The sequence below is a fragment of the Kickxella alabastrina genome, assembly GCF_025024165.1.
Source record: "Kickxella alabastrina strain RSA 675 chromosome Unknown BX661scaffold_7, whole genome shotgun sequence".
NCBI classification, from domain to species: domain Eukaryota; kingdom Fungi; phylum Kickxellomycota; class Kickxellomycetes; order Kickxellales; family Kickxellaceae; genus Kickxella; species Kickxella alabastrina.
Window position 1 is genome coordinate 514,479 of NW_026251478.1, and position 18,034 is coordinate 532,512.

At 52.2% G+C, this 18,034-nt stretch overlaps 7 protein-coding genes across 7 annotated transcripts; 2 read left to right on the forward strand and 5 right to left on the reverse strand.

Moving 5' to 3' along the window:
* Positions 1 to 1,205: 1,205 nt before the first annotated feature.
* Positions 1,206 to 1,406, reverse strand: BX661DRAFT_128299 (uncharacterized protein; the record flags this gene model as incomplete). Its single annotated transcript, XM_051532503.1, has 1 exon — positions 1,206 to 1,406. A coding segment is annotated over one exon (201 nt), but the record flags the coding sequence as incomplete, so codon positions are not given.
* A 1,241-nt stretch (positions 1,407 to 2,647) lies between these two features.
* On the reverse strand, positions 2,648 to 6,635 carry BX661DRAFT_193529 (kinase-like domain-containing protein; the record flags this gene model as incomplete). The annotated part of the gene is given in 6 exon segments (XM_051537787.1): positions 2,648 to 3,084; positions 3,108 to 3,417; positions 3,435 to 3,656; positions 3,851 to 4,249; positions 6,120 to 6,149; positions 6,555 to 6,635. The coding sequence occupies 6 exon segments, from the start codon at positions 6,633 to 6,635 to the stop codon at positions 2,648 to 2,650; spliced, it is 1,479 nt and encodes a 492-aa protein (XP_051392811.1).
* Positions 6,636 to 6,839: 204 nt separating this feature from the next.
* Positions 6,840 to 8,534, forward strand: BX661DRAFT_223752 (uncharacterized protein; the record flags this gene model as incomplete). The annotated part of the gene is made up of 6 exons (XM_051538888.1): positions 6,840 to 7,123; positions 7,273 to 7,738; positions 7,762 to 7,834; positions 7,935 to 8,075; positions 8,122 to 8,448; positions 8,505 to 8,534. The coding sequence occupies exons 1-6, from the start codon at positions 7,009 to 7,011 to the stop codon at positions 8,532 to 8,534; spliced, it is 1,152 nt and encodes a 383-aa protein (XP_051392812.1). The 5' UTR covers positions 6,840 to 7,008.
* A 113-nt stretch (positions 8,535 to 8,647) lies between these two features.
* BX661DRAFT_193530 (ribosomal protein S8e/ribosomal biogenesis NSA2) lies at positions 8,648 to 9,530 on the reverse strand (the record flags this gene model as incomplete). The annotated part of the gene is made up of 3 exons (XM_051537788.1): positions 8,648 to 8,833; positions 8,881 to 9,254; positions 9,500 to 9,530. The coding sequence occupies 3 exons, from the start codon at positions 9,528 to 9,530 to the stop codon at positions 8,648 to 8,650; spliced, it is 591 nt and encodes a 196-aa protein (XP_051392813.1).
* Positions 9,531 to 10,388: 858 nt separating this feature from the next.
* On the forward strand, positions 10,389 to 11,434 carry BX661DRAFT_180406 (uncharacterized protein). Its single transcript, XM_051535465.1, has one exon. It carries the CDS (start codon positions 10,546 to 10,548, stop codon positions 11,350 to 11,352), a length of 807 nt encoding a protein of 268 aa, XP_051392814.1. The 5' UTR covers positions 10,389 to 10,545; the 3' UTR covers positions 11,353 to 11,434.
* Positions 11,435 to 14,029: 2,595 nt separating this feature from the next.
* BX661DRAFT_180411 (HECT-like ubiquitin-conjugating enzyme-binding-domain-containing protein) lies at positions 14,030 to 15,949 on the reverse strand (the record flags this gene model as incomplete). The annotated part of the gene is made up of 4 exons (XM_051535466.1): positions 14,030 to 14,550; positions 14,688 to 14,824; positions 15,183 to 15,689; positions 15,737 to 15,949. Coding segments are annotated over 4 exons (1,299 nt in total), but the record flags the coding sequence as incomplete, so codon positions are not given.
* A 138-nt stretch (positions 15,950 to 16,087) lies between these two features.
* On the reverse strand, positions 16,088 to 17,854 carry BX661DRAFT_209729 (WD40-repeat-containing domain protein). Its single transcript, XM_051538704.1, is given in 3 exon segments — positions 16,088 to 16,616; positions 16,631 to 16,872; positions 17,108 to 17,854. The coding sequence occupies 3 exon segments, from the start codon at positions 17,665 to 17,667 to the stop codon at positions 16,342 to 16,344; spliced, it is 1,077 nt and encodes a 358-aa protein (XP_051392816.1). The 5' UTR covers positions 17,668 to 17,854; the 3' UTR covers positions 16,088 to 16,341.
* Between the last annotated feature and the right edge of the window lie 180 nt (positions 17,855 to 18,034).

Genomic DNA, 18,034 nt, shown 5'->3' on the forward strand with positions numbered 1-18,034 from the left:
CGGCGGGTTAATCGGCGTGAAGCTCAGCATGCTAACCAAACTATTAGTATTATGTTATAATAATAAACTACAGACAACTGTAAACTTTAATATTTTTTATGAGATGTTGCTTGCCAATACACATTTTTAATAATCGCAAAAACTCATTGCAAACTCGTATAAGCGTGCACCCACAAACCGCGTACGGGTTTTGTCACGCGTGACGGCGGTTCAAAGAAATAATCAAATAATGAATCAACAGATTAACTATATTGCGCCTTCAATATTAAACACACATGCAATAGCTATGGTCGTAGCAGACAAAGGTCTTTTCTAATAAATAACACACATAAATATGTTAACTTGGTTGTTGAAAGTGATTTTTGCAATACAATTTTCTTACACTATTGCATAAAGTGTCTGCAATAGTGTAGTTGTGCCAATTGATATGGAATTAGCAGGACATAGTCATATATATTTTTTGGGGGATACGAGCAAAGTCAATATTTTTATAGCTGGTAAATGGAAAATAGCCTTAATAAAATTGCTTGTAGTTGGTGATTTGAGGTTGCCGAGGTTTTCAGGCAATATTCTGCAGCGCTCGCCCTCGCCCAGTAACTGAAACACCATGTCCTTTCCAAAGTCAGCCGGGCCCATTGCATTGTCCCTGCCAAATATAGGCGGCACTGCTTTCTGACCAGGCGGACCGGCCATACGGTGGCTTACTCGGTTGGTTTTCACCGACTCAAATTGCGGGTGGTTAAAGTTTTTGCCTGCCGCAGACTGGAATTGAGGACGCAGAATTGCGGCAGGACTACCATGAGCATAGCTGCCCAGAAAAAAATTGTTCCGCTGCGGAGATAGTGACAATCCAATTGTCTCTGGTGACAAGGGCAGAGGTGTGGCATACCCGCCATTTGAGCTCGCTCCATGCCAATGGGAGCTGGGGGTGTTTTGCCAAGAGTTGTTGGTAGCAACGACAATTGGGAGTAATGGTCTATCGATACAGGCGCCAAAGGAAGCGAGTGCTGCCTGCATATGTCGACCAGTGGCTCAGTGAAGCGCTCCAGTTCAACCGGGCAAACGGCATTTTCGACCCGGATGCAGCGTTGGCGAGAGCTTGACGAGCTGATGTTACAAATTCCAGCGCTTTCCCTGTTGCCGGTAAAGCCAATGGCGGTGTTACAATCTTCTGCTGGTAAAGTGTGGTCAGGGACCTTGATGGCCTCGCTGGAATTGTGAATAAAGTCGCACTTCTCCTCATACGGGCAGGCCCCAAACTTGTACATGTTTTTGCATAATTTTGTCTTGTAGTTCGGAGGGCGAAACCTTGTGCGAATATCGTTTTTTCCGTGTGCAAAATTACAATTCTCTCCGCGGCCACAATGGCCATTGGCCATGTAGGTGTCACAAAGGGATGTCTTGTAACTTTTGGACGGCGAGGCGCTATTTCTCTTCTCAGTCGGCGCAGCTGCGAGATAGCAGCCTATACTCATATTAGGCAATTGGGTGCATGTGCAGCGCAACAAGTGCTTAGTGACACTAATTTCAAAACAGTGGGTGTAAAATTCATTTATACATTTGCCTTGTAATGTTTCTTCAAATCAGTACCTTTTTCGGGTCGCGTTTGCATCATCCTCATGCCAAGGAACGTTTCTTAGAAAATAATAAAGTTGGAAGAAAAAATTAGACAAAAAATGCCAGACGATATGGAGTAAGGCTACAAATACAGGTTAGCTGTTGGCAAACAGGTTAGTAAACGATTAATGGTATATATATATATGACATAAAATGCTGAAGCGGTGACTCAAAATGCTAGATTTGGTGGGACGTGGCCAGCGGCCAGTGGGGGCACTTGGGAACGATAAGAATAATAATTAGGATATAGAGAGTAGAGGACTGGTCAAGATACAAAGATCATTTTTTTCTAGCACGGCGGCGGCAACTCATCATTTATATACGAAAGGCCAAAATGAAAATGACAAGCTCTTCATAAACGCGCAATTTGGTCAAATAAATGCTATCTGATTATATATATATTTTATCTCTGCTTGGCTTAGCTTCTAACCTTGTCCATCCACTACACTGTACTACGCTTGTTACCAAAGCGCATATCCTCTCGGCAGTTTTTATCATGTGTCGAAGCTTTAAATGGCATGTAGCATTTCACAATGTACAATGGAGCACTGCGGGAGAGTACGAGGTAAACAGTGTCTTTGGGCGCGCACGTTGCATTAGCACGCCGCCCGGAACAGCACCACAAGTATAATCGTTCGGCATGTGATGCTGCTTACAATGCGTTACGCTCGAATGCGCTTAGGCCCTTTGTCCATTCGCCCCCTTGGCGTCAGTGCCAGTAGCAATTGGGGCATAGCAGGCAATGTCGCAGCATCACTAGTCGCATTTATAACATGCGCAGCATTTGTGCGGGTTTTGACTATCTGGCATGGCTGGCATATCGATGATATGCTCATTGGCACCCTCTGCCTGGCTTCCACAGGGCATTCATGTGCATATATGTCTCACAGCCGAACGCGTATTCAATTCTCTATTTGGTTGGTACAAAAAAGTGACAAGCCTGCACACCCGCCCTGGGTGTAGGTGTGTGGCTCGGAGGCAAAGTGAAATGGGGCGCGGCCGCAGAGCACAGTTAGGCTCGGACGCGAGCTCACTGCAGCCACCGGTGCGGGAGCATGCTTGCGGCCGAGCTTCTCCGCGCAGGAGTGATCTCGAGCATTGGCATCAAAAAGTCGGCAATCTCGCGCGCGTCGCGAGCGCTGAATGCATACTCGTCATGGAGCAGGTCCTTGAGCGGGAAGGGGTGCAGGCGGCGGATATTGCGCAGCTCACCGCGGCGCGTGAACAGCTCCTCCGAGTACTTGCCAGACAGGGCGAACTTCCGAGGAAGGGTGCCAATGGTCTCGATGATCTGCGCAATGTGGTCCTCGTCCTTCGAGTAGCGGCTGCCGGAGTGCGGCTCGAACAGATAGTCGCCAGTCAGCAGCTCGAAGATAACGCAAGCGCACGACCACATGTCGGCAGTCGTGTCCCACCGCGCGCCGATGATGACCTCGGGCGACCGGTACTGCCGCGTCTGGATGTCCTCTGTAAAGTGCCGGTCAGCCCACGTTGCGTTGCCCAGGTCGCCAGCTTGACACTCAGGCCCTGCTGCTGCGACCGTGTAGACGCCTGTGAGTCCGATCGGTCGTTAGCTGCGTCGGTGGCGGCGGCAGCAGCATTGTCTTTGCTCCGGCTGCGGCTGCGGCTGTGGCTCCGGCTGCCCTCGCCAAAGTCGTGCCGCGAGCGCGTCGGCGTGGCAGCAAGCGAGATGCCGTTGAGGTCCTTCTCCAGCGAGCGCGCAATGCTGGATCCGGCCGTCAGCGGGCTGTAGGATTGCTGGTTGCCGCCGTCAGGGCTGGGTGCGCGCGATTGGCAACGCTGCGGCTCGCCTGAACCAGCGGCGCGCGGCCCTGCGCACCGTCTTTGGCCGCCGAGCTGTCATTGTGCAGCTCGCGCCGGATGACTTCTTCGACGTTGTCAATGCAGACCAGGACGTTCTCGGGCTTGAGGTCGGTGTGGATCATGTTGCACGGGCCGTGCAGGTACGCCAGACCAGCAATGATCTGCCGAGCAATTTGCTTGACGAGCGCCAAAGGCAGCCCATCGCTCTGCTTGGACTTGTCGTCCGCAGCAGCCACAACAGTGCTGGCTGTGCTGCGCGCACTGTGGGTAGCGTCGCTCGAACCGCTCTGCCGTCACCGATCAGGCTGGCTTCGGACTTGGCGGCGGTCACGGCGTCGCGAAGAGAGCCGTATCGGCGTGCATTGCGCAGCAGGAAACAGGTTCTCACCCAGCACCTCAAAAACCATACACACGTGGCGGCCGTTGGGCCCGAATGCTCGAAGCTGTCCAGCATCTTCGCAACGTGGTCGCGACCCACGTGCGGCTCGCGGATCGACACCGTCCGCGTGCAGAGCTCGATTTCGTCCAGCGCCGCCTCAGCGTAGTGGGCCGCCGCCTTGACAATCTTCAGTGCAACGTGAATGTCCTTCTCGCTGTCATACGAAAGCCACACCGTCGAGAAGTGGCCCCATCCAAGCTTGCGCACCACGCGGTAGCGCGCAGACTTGAACTGGTCGCCGATCTTGACCGGATGGTATCCGCCCTTGCAGTAGTCTTCGATGTCCTCCTCGTCCATTTCGGGCTCGTCGTCGTACTCGTCGCTGGAAGAGCACGTGCTCTCGGCGCCCCGGCCGCCCGCATTCCATTCCTGCCGCGGCTGGCACTGTCCCTCACTACCTCGGACGTTTGCTGGTCGACCTTCTTGGCGTGTGCAGTGGCCTCCATTGCCGCGGTGGCGGCTGCCGCTGCCGATGTCGCTCTCTGAGCGCTGGCGCCCCCGCTCGCCTTTGCTTTCTGCTTTTTGGCCAATGCCCGGCGCTTTGCGTTGAGCACTGAGTCTACAAGTTGTGTCCACGTTGATTGATCAAGCGCAACAAAATGGAAGCAAGCAAAGCAGAGAAATGTGTTTACAGTGTTAGTATGTAGTAAAAAAACAGCAATCCAACGCCCCAGCGCCCTTGTGTCTGCTTCCTCGCATTGTAATGCCTCGCCACTACGCAGCGCCAGCCCGATTGTCGAGGCGGCTACTGACAAGGTAATTTGAGTCGTCTCAGTTACAGGCAGGATTCGTTCGCATAGAAACTGCCATACGCATGAGTATGGGGTGGCAAGTAACGTGCCGCCGAGCCAGAAAGTTTTGTATTAAAATGCACTAAATTTACACCTGCGTTAGTTGGCGCGCTATGCATTTGGGCCTACTTACTGTTCATTATTGTGTCTAATAGGGCTAGAGTGTGAAAGCACTGGCTCGCTGTGTTCACTAAATATGGCTTTGCGAGCGCGAAAGTAATGAAAGAATCAAACAACGCTTATTCAAGAAGAAAAAATGGTCGTTCCCAGTGATACTGCGAGTGGAGAGAAGACTAGGCTGCAAAAGTCAACCCGACTGCCTGTGAAAGAAAATATGTAGAGTGCAAAAATATATAGAATGAATGTAGCAGGGAAAAAAACAAGAAAGCGGAGAAGACGAGCAAAACCGGCGGCATCAATATGAACAAACTGAGCAATACGTATTAGCCGAAATGCCATGAAGATGAAAAATATTTAGATTTTTTCTTCAGTATCCCAATCCGAAGGATGAAAAAAAAATCTAGAGAAAGCCTGGTTATTTGTCGAGTTGGAATTGGCAGGTTTTTTTGGTGCCTGAATAAAGGCACAATGAAATGATTTAGGAGAAAAATCACCAGTCGATCAAGCGCCCTTCCATTTGCGCTCCAGTTTGCGCATATGCCGGATTGAGCCAAGCGCCTGCAAAGCGCAATAAATAGCTCTACAGTCCAATAAGCAGGCGGCTGCCATATGCGTCGAGGGTCTCAACTATGCGCTGCTGCCACCTGTACCAGGCGACACCCTGCACATGCAGTCGCACAGGTCGTCTTTCTTTGGTTCACTGCAAAACATCTCCGCCATTGGTCTTGAGAATGCCATTTGTTGACCAGGTCCTAGCGGCGATATGCTGCCCGAAAATACATCCAAATGTGACTGAATGTCGCTGGCCAGTATCGAGAGCTCCTCAATATGCTCGACATTCCCAGCATTTGGCGCCAGCGATGATAGTATCCACGCCTGAACCATGGCTATGGTGCGCTCTTTTTTGACCAAGCGCCGCTTCAGGTCGCGCGACGCGCCCAGCCCCTTTGGTCTCTCTTCATCATCTCGCCAGAGCGCGCACTGGGGTGGCTCTGGCTATGCGCGCACGGCGGGAAGGTACCTGGTCAAGTGCGCGCAGAATCAGCGCATGCTGCGTGCTCGTGATCTGCCTCTGGCTGCTGAGCACCTCTCCATTCGCGCAATGATATCAATGAGCTGCTTCTTTTGGCCACGCACCTTACATGCGGAGCCAAGGTCGGCCGTGTCGTCGGCATCAGCATCAGCATCAGCACCGATATCCATGGACTGAGTCTGGCGGCTTCCGATGAAGCCCCAGTGCGCGCTGACCAAAGCCGGGTTGATAGCCTCGACCTGTGCGCCGGCGTGGCGCAAATTGGCGTAGAGCACGCCTCGATCAGATTGTTGACCATCACAGAGTTCGTGACCGCCGCCGACCCCTGCGATCTAAACCGCTGGTGTTCAATCACATAGGTGCACGACGCGGCCGATCTCGCAGGGAGCACACTGTGCACAAACTCCTCGACTACGGCGGCAAGAATCCACGGCTCGAATGCCGCCTCCTTCAAAAGCTCAACTCGCCTCCAATCGACCACTTTGCCGCTGCAGAGACGTGCGCAAACGCGAGGTTTCGAAAGCCAATGTCTATAGAGACCACCTCCTTGGGCACAAATGACCCGTGGACCTCCAAGATCGAGGGCGCCCTGCGTTTGGTGGATCCGGCATACGCTTCATAGCCAGCTCCTGCGACTCCCAGATGAATGCGCTTAGCGCAGATATCTTGTGCTCCTTCCCCACGCCCTGTGTGAGCCCCAGTCCCGCATAATGCTGCTGAGCTCAGCGACTTTGAAGGCCGATAGCTTGCTGCGAATGTCTGCCCGCGCCGCCTCAGCAATCGAGCCCAAATCGACCGCCGCACTACCCATGTGGTGGGACTGCGCATAAAGCCGCTCGGCCCTCGTTGTGGCCGCGCGTTGCCATGCGTGGCGTCGAACAGTCTGGGCCAGCATTCAAAATGTGTTGATTATTGATTACAAATTTATAAATGCATGGCCTTGCAATGAAGGACGAATAAACAAAGAAAAGCCAAAAGCCAAAAGGCAAAAAAAGTTAAAAAAAACCTAAAAATCGTTTTGTTTCCAAAGAAAAAAAGATGCGTTTTCTGCTTGCAGAAACGTACTCTTCGATCGTTGTGGACCACAAGAGCGCGAAAGCACCCTTTTTATTTTTTACTATTTTGTTTACTAATTTGGATTGCACTTTCAATTCTGCACAATTCATTCCAGAAGAGTCCTTACGATGAAGGTGTGGCTACGACGCATCAGAAGTCTGTCAGTTGTCTATACTGTGGTGCTGGTTGCAGCCAACCTGTACTTTTACAACTACGCCAAGATATTATCGGTCTTCCATCCGCGTAAGTAACCGCCTTGTCTGCTTTCATCTGCCGCCTTTAAAGGGTTGCGCGCCTATATCGCTTGGGCATATTGCCAGATCGAGCAACGCAGCAAAGCGGATTATACTTTTGTGAATTATAAGACTCACGCATGCGCTCTTATCCACCAGGGTTTCTGGAAAATGTAGCCTCGGATATTAGGTTCAACCTTTATGGTGACCCCCAGATCGAGGGCGACGCGAAGCTGCAGCGCCAACCATGGGTGGGCCGCCTCGATCTGCTGATCAATGACTACTACTTGCACCACGTCTACAAATCGACGATCAGCGCCTTCCGTCCGCGCTATGCCGTGACAATGGGCGACATATTCTCAAGCCAGTGGGTCAGCAGAGCCGAGTACTATACGCGCATCCACCGGTTCAAGTGGATATCGAATCAGATCGACGCTCGGAACAACACGATTGACGGTGGTGACCACAGGCACTTCTACCTGGCCGGTAACCACGACATCGGTATGGTGAGGAGACCCGGCATACCACATCAACCGCTACACCAACAACTTTGGCCCGCTAAATCAGAGTGGCTTGTGGACATTGACGGCACAGTTACGATGATCAACATGACAACGAACGCAACGTCGCTTCTGCCGGATTGCACAGAGTTGTTGTACTCAATGCAATGAACTTGGACGCGACGCGCGTGGAGAAGTACCGTCACGAAGTGTGGGACTTTGTTCGAAGCCTGGCCGGCAAAGCTTCAAGCACCCAGACATTCCTCTGATTCTTTTCTTGCATATTCCGCTAAACAAACCGATGGAGTATGCGAGCCTCAGCCGACAATTATTCTCGATGACGGCTTTGTCGCATACCAGGACTACTTGTCTCCAGTGACATCCGCCTATTTGCTGCACTGCTTGAAGCCGACGATCGTGTTCAACGGACACGACCACAACGGCTGCTTGGCAACACATGTCGTCTGGCCGAGACCAACATGCCCATAATCCTGGGTGCCTCGGGCAGGGTCCTAACATCGACCGAGGATTTTGCAGTCTGACTCTCGACGAGCTGGACGCCTACAGCTCCAAGATCGAGGATTTTGCGCAGAGCACGATATCCACTACGGGCAGCTCCAACATGACTGGCGCGAGCGCTTGGACAGCTATTGAGATAACCGTGCGCTCTGCAATGGGCGCGTACAACGGCGTGACGGGCATATTTGACATACAGCGCTTTGCTGATTCGCAGCTGCAGCAGAATCGAGGAGACGCGCATCACAGGGAGCTGCGCATCGTAAATGAGCGTGAGATGGTAGGCACTGCAAACGGCTACGAGTACCGTTACCGAGAGGTGCCGCTCGGCAACCATCTGACCATCCGCATTCTTCTGGTAACCGACATAATTAGCTGCTCGTGGTGCCGCACTCTGGCTTTTAGCTGGTTAGTTTTGTTGAATGTAAATTTTATGAGACAAGAGCCAAAAAACAACACAAGATTGTATTTTTCGCACCAGAAAAAAGAAATGGCTAATTAAATAATCAAAAGGCAATTTACTTCTTGCTGCGGATCTTACGAAGGTAGAACTCAAGCTCCTTACCCTCGAGGATGTAACCGTCGCAGCGACCGGACTGGCCAGGGCGGGAAGTGACAATGGCGTAGAGACGGCCAGAGACAAACTGGTCATCAACGGCGGTCTCAACGGTGGCGTTACGGGCAGCAACCTTGGCGGTCAGGTGCTTGAGCGCTCCTTGTTGGCGTCAGTCTTGGTCTCCTCCTCGGTGACACGCTTCTTCTTGCCGAGCACAGTGGCGTAACGGTTCTCGTACCACTGACGGAAGGGGGTAGCGTCAATCTGAACAATGGCGCCCTTGACCAGGGTGTTGGTACGGACGAGCTCGTTGTTGGAGGCGTTGTAGATAACCGAGACAATACGAGTGCTGCGGGAGATAGACTCCGAGCCCCACGAGTAAGTACCGGCCTCAAGGCGCATGGCGCGGAACTTCTTGTTGCCACCACGGACACGGACCTCGTGAATGCGCTTGGCACCCAGCTTGGTGTTGGCAGCCTGGCGACCGAGCTCGAACTTTCTCTTCTTGCGGTACTGGGCGCGCTTGGCACCAGTGTGGGAGCGCTTATGGCGAGAGTCGCGGCTGATACCTATAGCGACAAACATCAGTTTCAACACATATTTTGTGCAATGTTGACAACGTCAAATAACAGCGCAGCGCAGATCGAATCCAAGTGCAAGTGTAGCCATTCGTAAGGGTAAAAATCAAATCGAAACCAGGTAAGCGCGCGGAATTCAACAATAAACAACAACAAAAAAGTGAGAAAAGGTGGTGGTTAAATTAGTAAAGTGTTTTGTGCTGCGTATAGACGGTCGCGTATTGCCAGAGACTCACGCTCCAGCATTAGCCCTCCAAAAAGGGACATAACAAAGCGGGTAAAAACATGCAAGGACAAGCAACCAAACAAGAGTTCCTTCTCTGTAGGTAGCAGGACTGTGCCAATTTACAAGCAGCAGCAGCAACACAAAGTCAAACAAAGTAACAGTGTGCGTGGTCAAAGCGCGTTCAGGCTGGTTGGTATAAAAGAATAGTTTAAAGCAGAATAACGCCAGCACAAACAAAACGTGCAAACGCCAACTCTGCAATAAAGTGGCACTCCAAATGTTGTCGCTAACGTAAATTTAAATTCGGATGGAATTTGTCAATTTGTCGGTTTTCAAATTTGGAAGCCACAATTCTCTCACACGCGCGCAAACCATTCCAAACTGACTAATTGGCATCAGACTGGCTGTATATGTACTAGCGAATCCATTCTTCGCGTTATCTGCGTTGGATTCACTGTCATCCAGCCTGCTCTGACTACACGCTCCGAGTTCGCCCCTGTGTTGACCGTTGTGTGCTGTTCTAAAATAAACGGTGATGGATGCGTACCCATATTGACAGATAGTAGCTTTCAAAAAGTTGACGACTGAGTAAAAGAGAGAGATCTGAGTCGAAACAGGGCGGCAGGCGTCAACTAGAAACTTGTCACGCCCATCCCTCTCGACACTGGCAAAAATTAATGGTGCCAAATCTTTACAATTTGAATTCACACGCTTAGAAGGTGAAATGCGACAAATCTAACGAGCCTGATTTTGATTTGCGCATCTAATCAAATCAGGTCAATTTTGCTTACCAAAAAAATTATTAGTGCAAAAAAAATAACACGAAAAAATTAGTTCAAGCCAGCCCCAAGTGGATAAAAAAGTGGCCTAGCATTGGGAATTCGAATTGCTGCCTGCCGATTTGGCGTGCGGGCCATGGTTTGAATTGACTCTTGGTTCTTATTTTTCAAAAAACAATTCTGTAATTCTCCTACATACACCCCCCACACACACTCTTTATCGCACTTACTGTTTGTCGCACCTTTCAAATAAACTTATTTACACACACATACGATAATGGCCGAGAAGAGAAAGTCGAAAGACAAGGACGCCTCGGCGAAAAAGTCAAAGGCGCCAAAGTCGTCCAAAAAATTAAATGGCGGAACCTCAAAGGATTTATCGGTCCAGCCTATGTCCATGCACTCGTCTATACCCTACCCGGCAGCGATCAATTCGAGCAGCTTCATCGAGAGCACGACCAAATTGACGGTGACTCTTGCAGCGATCCACAGCCGCGACTTCTGGGCCGGTGTGTACGAGACGCTGAACGGCATGCTGCTCCACTTTGTGCCGCAGGTCCGCGGTGTGGTCCTGTCGTACTCAAAGGTTAAGCTTCTGGGCGATTCGGCGCTGCTTTTCAATGACTCTCCTTACGCCCAGCTGGAGATCTCGGCGAAGCTTTTGCTGTGGCGGCCAGTGTCGGGCATGTCTCTTGAGGGAGCCATCAACGTGCAATCTCCGGATCACATTGGTATGCTGCTGTGGGACACGTTCAACGCATCGATCCCCGCGTCGTTTATCCCCAAGGACAAGTACGAATGGCGCCCTTTCAGTGACGAAGAGATCGCCGCCCGCGCAGTGCCCGTCTCCAACAACAACAATGCCAGCGACGACGAGCAGGACGAGGACGAGGCTGAGGCCAGCACCATGCAGATCGACGCATATGGTGTGCCCAGTGGCTTTGGTGAAAACAAGTTTGGATCGGGCGAATGGGTGCACAAGGGCACAAGCCAGAGCATCGGAGCTGACGGCGGCCTCGAGTTTGTCGTGGTCGATGTCATCCGCGCCAACGAGGTTCTGAGCGTCACTGGCGCCCTCCGCTGATACAACACATCAAAACAAAAAACCGTGGGTCCTTTTTTTCTCTTTTGCAACCACCTTGCAGACACAGACTGTTGAATATACATCTTTTTTACTTTTAAAACTTAGTCGATGTTTTGTAATATTTTGCTCAATCTGAAAGTTGTAGGTGTGACTGCGAGCTGCAAACTACATGGCCCATGTCAGCCGCATGACATGGTCGGTCTTGCGCTGGGTCGACTTGATAAAGCCCAGGAACCGCATCTCCTCCACAGCCCGCATAAAACGTGCCTGTATCTCGCTCTGCGCGACTTGCTTGCGTGCCTGACCGCCACCCTGCTCCACGACAGACGCAAATGCCGAGTACCAGTCGTAGAGGTTGATCATCCGGCCGCACTCCTGGTGCAGGCGATACGCAATGCTCGTGTCGTTCATGCTGGCCATCACGCGCTGCTCGGCATCAACATTGCCCCCGCTATCGCCATCGCCATCGCCATCGTCATCGTTTGAATGGTCGAGATCCTCGGCTGCGCTCTTGCAGCAGTCGCAGTTGATGTAATAGTGAGACTTTCCGAGCGCCGCTTGAACAGCAGCGCGCGGCTGAGCGCTAAAGGTTGTGTCCAGGAGAAGCGACTGCTTGTAATAGAATATCTCCTGCAGTGGTGCGCGCTGGTACGGCAGCAGGCATACCCGAAGGATGGTCTCAATGTGCCCACTGCATTTGTCCAGGGCGCGCAGCATTTGGTCGCTGGAGCTGTTGTCAAAGAGCAGGAACGGCCTGTTCTCCATGTCCGTGCGCGTGCGAATTCGCTTGGACAAAGCCTCGCCTGACTCGCTCTGCTCTGTTAGCGCGGCCTCGGGATCTGAAATCAGGTCGCTCGCCTCCTGCAAGAGGAACCTTATATCGACACCGTTTTGGATCGCATGGGCAAAATCGATGCTGCCGGCGGCCTCGACGACCAGACACAAGTTCGCGAGAAGCTGCTCCATCTCGGGCGCTTTCATTCGGCGCATGACAGCGGAAAGCGTCTTCCAATGCACGCACTCGTCAACAGCTGGCTAATGCCGTAGTAATGCAGCATGTGAATCGGCTTGTGCAGCGACTTGGGCATAGCCCCCTGTACAGCCAAAATCATTTCCATCCCCAGGCGGTAGCACTGGCGGTACGAGACGAGCAGTTGAACCATTTCGGGCAGCACTATGTTTTGGAAGAACTCGTCATCAGTGAGGGCCTGGCGTACATACTTGCGGCCGTCAGGCCCGTCTGCCTTGTCCTCCAGGAATTCTTGGACGGATTTCTGCATGCGGATAAGCTCGACTTGATCCTCGCTCAGGTGGATCGGGCACTCAACAACAGTCTTCTGGCCACTGGCTCTGCCGCCACTGTGCTTGAGCATGGCAGCGAGTACGCTGAGCGGCTGCGCGTAAAAAAAGTTCATTACTGCGTACTTGAGCTTGTTGACAAAGCCGGTGATCGAAAAGTTGTACATCAGGAACTGGTCGATCAGCGACTTGTACGACTCTGCGCCGAACAGCAGGGTGGACGCGCCCTCGACAAAGATGCTGCGAATGACCGCGTCTATGCACTGCTTGGACCGCTGCAGGTTGAAGCGCTCGACGTTCAGCATTGAAATGCTGGCCTTTGTCAGCGACTGGTGGATACTCTCATAGGATGTCGCCAGCCCTAGAACAACAACAATGGGCACTTCCTGGCAGTACCTGGCGGCGATGCGAACAAAATCATCGACAATCATGGGTGCAAAGCCCTCAAAGTCTTGCAGTATGATCACGGCTCTACTGTCTTTGCTCGTTTAGACATGTCCCACCAGAGCTTCAAGAGGCTCATGTCGTAGGGGATGGTCTTGGCGCTGGAACCGACGCCAAAAACGGCGCTGGAACCCTTGCCCCTTGGCCCCATTGAGTCGCTGACGCCCAGACTGGCTGAAATTTGGTCGAGCAAGGCCTTTAGCATGTTTGGGAGCGATGAGCATACTGCGATTCAAGCAGGGCAACGTGGTGGCCCCTGGATACCAGCTGGTTCTGCAGCGATTGGAACAGTTTGCTGTGGTCGCCCGTGTTTACACCGGAAAACGCAACTGCTGCGGCAATTTCGGCAAATGGGGCTTCCAGCTGGCCCTCTTCTCTGGACTCTATACGCTTGTACGACGAGTCGATAAAGCTGCAAACCTCTGTTACGCCCACGTTGTTGACCTGCTGCTCGATCTCAACCAGGAGCTGCTCCAGTGGCACCCACATGTCTTCGAATAGCTGTTGTCTGAGCTGCATCGAGTCGGTGGATTCCCTTGCCTGGATCAGCTGCACGTACCCGCCATTGGCCGAGATGTCTCGTTGTTGTCGCCGCCATCGTCGTGCTTTTCCAGCGGTCACCCGGGTTGGCCGGCCTCTCTTGCTTTTTGGTTTGGGCTTGTCGTGTGCGGCTGCTGTTGCTGTGAGGATGGCTTGAGAATAAACGTGCTCTCTGTCATGGAGTCAAGGCGTCCACGGGCTTGTACGCTTCAGCCATGGAAGTTGGAATGTGCGTGTGAATCGGAAGAGAAGGGTTGTATACAAGAAAAAGGAAATAAAATAAAATAAAACAAACAAACAAAAAAGGAGAGAAAAATACGAAAGCAAAGATGTGAGGGAAAAAAATAATAAAGCCCGATCGATCGGGGTGATCGCACACGAAAAAAATAAAAAATAAAAATTGAACAATGAATATATTTTGATATACAAAAGAAATATACATGCATATATGTATATTTGTAGCCTTGCTGGTTTCACATGTGCAAAAAACTGCGCTTCATGTTTGACATTGCGCGTAGCTGTGGGGGGATTAAAAGCATGTTTCTGTCTAGGATTTCGACTAGCGAAATACAGTCCTCGTCAAGCAAAGAAATGAGCTCGGCTCCATCGTCCGCAAGCCATTGGCTTGCCATATCATCAAAATTGCTGTCGCCGAATTTTGTGTAGAGCACCTTGACGCACCGGGAAAACAAACTGCTGTCGGCAGCCGAATAGTCTGTGCCACTCGCCGCTTGCAGTTCGGCATTCCAGCCAACAACGTGGATGAGAATGGCTGGCTTGCAAGACTTACGGCCCTCGACAACAAACTTGTAGACAGCGTGTGCGCCGGAATGGCCCAGAAACTCGCTGCAGCAGACCTGGCTCAGGCTGACTGAAGTTGCTGTAGATGTGTGTTTGTCTGCAGTTTGGTCCACTCTACAAATTAAATTCTTTTTTTTAGTTAAACAAAAGCGTACTCAGCAATATTAAGCGACATGGCAACATTCAATTTAGCGTGTGCAGTCAAAGACTACCTGTCAGCTATTGGCTATCGACAGCAGCATTTCACCTACCTCTCGCCTGGTGTATCTATACGCACTCGGTGCAGATATAGCTTGTTCACTCGCCTGCGACCCATGCATCCGGTCTCGCCCACAACCTGGTTGCACGCGTTGCAATGCAACTCCGTATATGCGTTAACAAAGCGCTCCTGACAAATAAAATAAATCAATCAAATCAACACGGTCGAATGTTAGCCTGAAGAAAGTTGCTGACAATGGCCTCGTACATATGAATTTAAGGGGTGGCATGTTTGCTCATCATTAGCCAGCTCAGCGGTGTCTATAAAGCTGTCTGGTTTCGCTTTTGAGAGCATTTTCTATTGTTATTTAGGATGATTTTTGCACATGCCAGAAGCTATAGAGACTGCCCGGACCAATAAATAAAACCCCTGACAAAGCTTCTGACCATATGTGCTAATCCAACAAAAATCGCATATATGCAATGAAAAAACCCAATCGTGCTGATTCGTTGTTTTGCATTTTAATTTCATTTTTGGTTAGGCTTACCTTTGCGTCAATGTGGACCAGCCGAGTCGGAAGATCCTCGCACAGTGATGCAGAGACCAGCACATAAATATCGCCGATCCATACGTCTACGGTCGGGACTGATTGTTCATCGGGACTCTGCTGCTGCTGCTGCTGCTGGCTCTTGCACTTATCTGGCTCGAACGAGAAAAGCAGATCGGCGTTGACATTCAGACTGTCCTCCTCAGGATGGCACACCCAGCAGTCAACCAACTCACCCCAGTACGCTGAGGGGAGATCGCGAATGCTCAGCTCGTGTCCGCGGCTTTTAAATGTGTCGCTGAGCAGCCGCGCGCCGCATGCCTGGCAGCAGATTTCGTTGAACCCCTTGATGGTGCTGGATGTGACCGGGCGCTGTATCACGGTTATCAGCTGGGGCGTGCTTTCTAGCCTCTCCTTTCTGCTGGCATGCGCTATGGGCGCCCGGATTCGAACCCAGCCAGGATTGGTCGATTTGGTCACTGGTCTTGGTGTCGGCGTTGGCAGAAGCTGCGACCGCACAGCTGTCCGCGTATTTACGGCAACGGGAGTTTCACTATTGTGTCTTTGTCGATCTGAATCTGATCCTCAGCCACCAGACGCGGCGCTCCATTTGCATCGGGGGACATGGATTCTGCGTATATGTCGACGACCTGGAGGTTATCCAAAACCTCGATGTAATAGGCGGGCATAGAGGAAGTGTGGGGCACAAGAGATGTGGATGAAAAGAGAAATATGTATGAGGAGCTTGTTGTGGATGGATACCAAAGCTCAGGTTTTTATTATTTTTATTTTTCGTTATGAAGGGAATTTTTTCCATAGCAAAAATACATGGGCAGCGCACTCGCGGTTCCAGCGCTGGTTATGGCTTGAATCTAATTGATCTCTCGGGTAGGCGGGAGGTTGATTTGTTTGGTTGTTTGGTTGTTTGGTTGTTTGGTTTGGTTGTCATGGTGAGAGGAATAAATAATGTGAAATGAAAATGTAAAAAAGAAAGAAAAGAAAAGAGAAGAGAAGAGAGATAAACTACAGACCAGCTCCAAGGACCGATTGTCCGTGGCGGCAAAAAGCAATAGCCAACAAGGAAGTGATGTAAAGTGAAGTGATGTAAAGTGAAGTGAAGTGAAGCGGGCTGGGTAGCAATTAAAATAAAAGGGTATGCTCAGTCAATGAACTTGCGATACCACTCCCGGACGCAGTTTCCACGGTACGAGTCGAAGGAGTATTTTTGAGCGGTGCCGTCGGCACACAAGACAATGACGCTGTTGCGCTCGTTGCCAAAGCCGCATATGCAGCGCACCTCGTTGGCCACACGGAAGTGAGCGAACGACCACTCGGACGAAAAGTACTTTGGCAAAAGGTCCTTCATGAACTTGAAGTTCGACTGGCGGTTGCCTGCAGCCGACGCCGACGCCGACGCCGAGGCTGGGGCCGGTGCTGCGGATTTGGACAGCACTGTTGGGCGGCAGGGTCCTTGGAATCGAGGTTGAATATGTGGACGGTGCCCTTGTCCGAGGACACGCACAGGCGCGTGTTGTCGGGGCTGAATGCAATGCTGTAGATGTCGGCGCGATCGACGCCGCGGCGCAGCTCGTGCACCAGGCGGCCGCTCATGGTGTCGAAAATGCGGATCAGCGTGCCCTTCTCGCTAGCGCTGGCAACCATTGTGCCATCGGCGCTGACGGCCAGTGCGCTGATTGCCGTGGCGTGGGCGGCGATGATGTTAATGTTGGTCGGGTGGACAGCGGCGGCGGCGGCAGCAGCGGGCGGCGACGTCGCCGTTGCTGCGGCAGCATGGCAGCGGCGGGGTCCAGCGAGAAGCTGCCCCTGCTCTGCGTCCGAGTGCGCTGGGCGGAGGGGCCAGCCGAGGGGAGACAGCGGCGGCGGCGGCGGCGGCCGGGTCCTGGAGGGTGGCTAGGCTGATGCACGAGTGCAGGTCGACGATCTGGATGTGGCCCTTCTGGCGGCCGGGAAAGGCCAGAATGCCGGCGTCGCTGGCGCCACTGATGGCCATGGCGCCGCGGTCGTTGTCTGCGGTCTCAAAGGCGTGCAGGTGGCGGGGCTTCGCCTCGAGCGAACACACGATGCACTTGTTGCGCAGCACAACAACGATACGGTCGCGCTGCAGCTGCACGTTCAGCACGTCCGAGCGGAACTCGAGCTCGGCGATGATATTTGAACTGGCGTCGTCCCACAGCATGACTTTGTTTGGCGGGAAGCATGGGTTGCGGCCGCCGCCAACAAAGGCCAGGTAGTTGGATCTGTACAGCATGGCGACGATGCCAATGCCGCCGTCCTTGAACTCGCGCCGCATCTTCTCCTTGTACGGGTCGCTGTTGAATATCCTGAAGCCGGTCTGCGTGCCAATGGCAAAGCACCCGTAGTCCTGGTTGAAGGTGGCGTAGAGCAGCTCTGGCGCGTAGCCATCCTGCGAGCTGTAGGCGGCAGCGGCGGCGGCGGCGCGGGGGGCTGGGCGTCCAACGTCCATTGAAGCTGCAAATGTAGAGGGCGAGAGCGAGAGCGAACTGGCGAGAGTGAATTGGCGAGGGTGAATTGGCGAGGGTGAATTTGCGGGTTGGTTTGGAAAGTGAACAAATACAATAAGAATATAAAGTTGTGTGGAATGAGAAAAGAGGAGGACGCGAGCGTGTGTGCGTGCCTGTGCTGTGTGCTTGCTTGTCTGCTTCGCGGAGGAAAAGAAAAGGACTGCGCTGCGTGGCGACTCGAGGCGCTGGGATCAAAATCAGCTGCCAGGCCCGAGAAAAGGTCAGATGACTTTGCTATACTTTACTTTTGGCGGCTGCTGACTTTCTCCTCGAGCGAATTGGGCAGCGTGAGCGACTTGAGCGACTTGA

Coding starts and splice junctions, on each gene's coding strand:
- BX661DRAFT_180406 (XM_051535465.1), top strand. CDS start 10,546: ATGGCCGAGAAGAGAAAGTCGAAAGACAAGGACGCCTCGGCGAAAAAG.
- BX661DRAFT_209729 (XM_051538704.1), bottom strand. CDS start 17,667: ATGGACGTTGGACGCCCAGCCCCCCGCGCCGCCGCCGCCGCTGCCGCC. Junction 16,873..17,107: donor CAGATCGTCGACCTGCACTC/GTGCATCAGCCT, acceptor CACGGCAATCAG/CGCACTGGCCGTCAGCGCCG.